At 67.4% G+C, this 4153-nt stretch overlaps 1 protein-coding gene across 1 annotated transcript in view; it reads right to left on the bottom strand.

The window, feature by feature from the left end:
* The window catches only part of SEZ6 (seizure related 6 homolog), a 41915-nt gene that overhangs the window by 14760 nt on the left and 23002 nt on the right, over positions 1-4153 (bottom strand). The window contains exon 5 of the mRNA XM_029912538.1: positions 1769-1961. Coding sequence (XP_029768398.1) covers positions 1769-1961 — 193 coding nt within the window. The remainder of the gene's footprint in view (positions 1-1768; positions 1962-4153) is intronic.

Here is a 4153-nt window from a genome sequence, read left to right as displayed (position 1 = left end):
TGCCCCTCAATCCCGACCCACAGCCCCCGATAGCCCAGCCATGGGCTTCCCCCAAATCCAACAAGCTCCACACCCCAGGGGTCTGGACTCCAGCGCCCCTCCTGCCCCCCGCCAGGCCCTGCCCCTGTCGTGCTGCCCAGCATCTGCACTGATGAACCATGCAGCCCAGCCGCCTTCAGCCCATGCTCCTTGGAGCCTCCCACCTCATCGGCTGGCTCGGCACTGACTCCCTCGGGCTCTACAGCCCAGCTCTGCCATCAGCCGGGTGGGGGCGAACCTGGCAGCCCCTGGGCTGAGACACGGAGCAGCTGGTGGGCGGGGAGTGATGCTGAGCCTGGGGACGAGGGGGCTGCACATGGTGTGTGGGGGGATTCACTCTGGGGGCTCGATGTGGGCATTGCAGCCAGAGGGGGCAGGGCGAGGGAGGAGACAGGTGCACAGGGCAGGATAGTGGCCTGCCCGAGGCTCTGCTGGGCTCCAGGCCCAAGGAGAGGGGCAGGGGAGAAAGTCCCTGAGCTCCAGGCAGGCCTGTAGGTGTGTGGCTGGCTCCCCCGCCAACAAGCGCCTCTGCAGAGCCCACAGGAGGCTCCCCGGAGGCACGTCCCTCGGCTGGCCCCATGGCACATGGCGCCGTGCGGGAGGAGCGGCTCCGCCCTGCTATCAGCGACAAGGGGCCTAACTTTGCCGGTAATTATGTTAAATGAGCCCGTAATTGCTCACACCAATTATCTCTCCATTAGCGCGTCTCTCTGGTTGGTGCCCGTTTAACCTGGCGATGTCGCAGATTAACTCCGCCGGCAATTCCAGAGCTTTAAACAGGCTAATTGGCCCTGGCTGGCTGCAGCTGTGCCAGGGAAGCAGGTTCACCTGCAGGGGAGAGGGCAGGGGCCGCCCTGGGCGCAGACCCTTGGCAGGATGGTGCCATGCCATGCACTGGGGCGAGATGGCTGCGCTCTGACCCAGGGCTGGGCCTAACTCCCCGAACCCTGGGAGGGAGACGCTGCAGGGTGTCCCAGGCTGGGGGGGCAGAGGGGTGGCGTGGTGGCCTGGGAGGAAGAGGGGGGCTCTGGGAGGGACGGGGGGGTGTATGTGACCCACATTCAGCCAGAGCTTGCCTGGCAGCTCCCAGCCAAGGTGAAGTGCCAAGAGCCCAGGTGCAATGCCAGGCTGAGCTCTGGGCAGACACATGCCCACAGGGGTGCTATGTTACATGCCCAGTGCGCCCACGGGCTGATGAGCCAGATTACAAAGGGACTCTAGGTTGGCTCCAACGGAGGGAAAAGGGCCCCTCCCCAGCCTCAGCTGCCAGGCCCCCCTTCCCTAGGGGCAGGGGCATGCCCGGCCCCATTGCTAAGCCAGGTGGCCTCTGGCTCCAGCACGTGGCCTGGAGATGAAGCCGACAGACACTGGCTGCCAGTCCCCTTCCCAAACCTGCCAGGCTGCCCGGCCCACCAGCTCCTGGGAGCAGCCCCACACTGCTGTGGGGCAGCACTCCTCTCCCGGGGGTGGGGCTGGCTCGCAGGGCACTGGGTCTATGGCGCAGGGCACTACATCGTGCCACCCAGCCCTGCTGCAACACCAGAGCTCTTGGCCCACAGGGCTCTGCCCATCGGTGCGGGGGCAGCTGTGTGACCCTGCTGCACCCCACCAAGGGACGAGGCCCGCTGGCTGCAGGAGGGCACCGTGTCTGGCTGGCGCGTGGGGGGGGCAGGACAGCACAGGGACCGTGGCTCCGCAGGGCACCGCAGGGAGCAGGCCGGGCCCGTACCTTGGAAGTGGAAGCGGAAGGTGCCAGGGCTGGCGGGCTGGGGGCTCCGGAACCGCACGCTGACCCGATTGGTTGGGCTGCGGATCACCTGGCCCCTCATGAGGAAGGACTCGTTGGCCAGGACGACAGGCTCTGCGCCCCCGAAGGTCTCCATGGCGACCGTCTCCCCTTCCAACAGGCTGATGTTCAGGACCTGTGGGAGGAGGGGGCATTGTCAGTGGGGCACCAGGTTATTGCCAGCACGGGCACTTGCCCCCGGTCCCGTCTGGGCGACTGGCACAGCAGGAGACTGCCTTGCCCCACCAGCTAAATCTGAGAGCCTGGGGGGAGTGACCTGGCCAGCTGCCCCACACCCACCGGGCTCCAGAGACAGCCCACAGCCCTCTCCTGCGCCAGGCCTGCCAGCTCCATGGGGGGCAGGCAGTCACCCAGACTGCCCCCGAGAGGGGCCGGTGCTCACCCCCATGGGGCCTGTTTCCTGTTCTGGAAGGGGATGTGCCTGCCCTGCCCAGCTCCTCCCCTGACACATCCCCCCGCCGCACCCCAAAGCCCCAGTGCCAGGCGGGCACATCTCTCTGCGCCTTTCCTCACAGTCAGTCAGCGAGCGGTGAGGCCTGTCTGCGCAGGGCCAATGGCAGCACCAGCTTTCAAACATGCTTAGCAGCCCCGTAAATCTCGGTGCTGGGAGATGCCTTGGACAGGCGGCGCTCGGAGGGCTGCTCCCGCACGGGCCGGAACTGGCCCGCGGGCACAGGGGAGAGCCCACACGAGAGCTGCCAGCTGTGCCCTGGCCCCGCCACTGGGCTCAGTAGCAGAGCTGGGGACAGAACCCAGGAGTCCGGGCTCCCGGTCCCCCCTGCTCTAACCCACCGGATCCTGCTCCACGCTGAGCTGTGCTGCCCACAGGCTGTTTCTCCCAACCCGCAGCAGGCAGGGCTGGAGCAGGCCCAGCCCTGGCTAAGCCCTGTCATGGGCCTATCGCTGCAGTAGACCCTGGCTCGTGCTGCCCACGCTGCCATTAGCTCCCCCAGGGGCACCCGCGCCAGCTCCCCCAAGCAGCCTTTCAGTGGCAATAACGCCTTCGCTCCATTGCCATGGTAACTGGTGGCTGTCCCAGCCGCGAGCTTCGGAGCTGTGATCACTGCCAGCGCACGGGGCACGGTGCCAAGGCGCCTCCAAGGGCTCCCTCTGCTTGCCACGGGAGGGGGCAGCACGATGGGCCCCTCCCCCCCCCCCCCCCCCCCCGAAGCCCGTGGGGACTGGCCCTGGGCGTTGTCCTGGGAACACCGGGGCTAGCGACTGCTGGGGGCAGATCCAGGAGGGGTGAAGGGACAGGCCCCAAGTGTAACTGCTGGGTGCCCCAGGCCCAGGGGTGGGGCTGGATGGACAGGAGGGCGGCTTGTCCCTCTGGAGACTCCGAGTCACCCCTGGAAGGGGGCACAGCGGTGCCAGTCCCTTCCGCGGGCTGCCGGGGCCACGTGGCCCATCCCCCGGGGCACGGAACGTCCTGCACCTGGCGCAGCCACAGCATGCAGCACCTGAAGACAAACCACGCAGTGGCTTGTGCTGGGCCTGGCACTGGGAGAGGGCAGTCACTGGGGCTGCAATGCTGCCAGCATGCGAGGCAGGTACGGGTCACAGATGGTACCTACCTGCTGCAAACCCCTAGTGGAGACACCATTTGCACGGGCCCAATGAAATCAGGGAGAGCTGCACGGGTGCAAACCACATCTCCGTCACTGGTGCCTGGGGCAGCAGCACCAGAGACTGGAACCCCAGGGAGGCCTGCAGCCCCCTCTGCCAGGGACAATGGCTGCTCGTGCCAGCAGTACAGGGGAGCTCACAGCCAGCGTGCAGGGACGGAGGCTGGCAGAGCCCAGAGCAGCCCCCGCAGGGGCTCCAGGTACAGGGGGCTCTGCGGGCAGCAGCTCAGACGCCAGGCAGGAAGGGAGCCCTGGGAACGGCACGTGGCAGCCTGCACATGGCTCATGGGGGGCACGCACATTCGCTCCCTTGGCCTTAACCGTCAGGCGAGAGCCAATGGGAACCGGGGACGAGGCTCTGGGCACGGCGCGATGGATCCCGGCCAGCGGGAGATGGAGAACCGCCAGCACAACGAGCTCCAGATGGCGAAGAGACGCAGCCAGCTGGAGAGAGGGGCCCAGCCACCGAGCTAGCAGAGCAGGGAGCCTCCAGCAGGATCCACACAGCACACAGACACTCCCCCCAGCACGGGCACACGCACACACTCATACACCCCTCCCCCGCGTGCACACCCCCTCCCCCGCGTGCACACACTCATACACCCCTCCCCCGCGTGCACACCCCCTCCCCCGCGTGCACACACTCATACACCCCTCCCCCGCGTGCACACCCCCTCCCCCG

The sequence above is a fragment of the Terrapene carolina genome, unplaced genomic scaffold (assembly GCF_002925995.2).
Source record: "Terrapene carolina triunguis isolate 2854851 unplaced genomic scaffold, T_m_triunguis-2.0 Scaffold231, whole genome shotgun sequence".
NCBI lineage: Eukaryota > Metazoa > Chordata > Testudines > Emydidae > Terrapene > Terrapene triunguis.
This window is presented reverse-complemented; position numbering and strand designations above follow the sequence as displayed.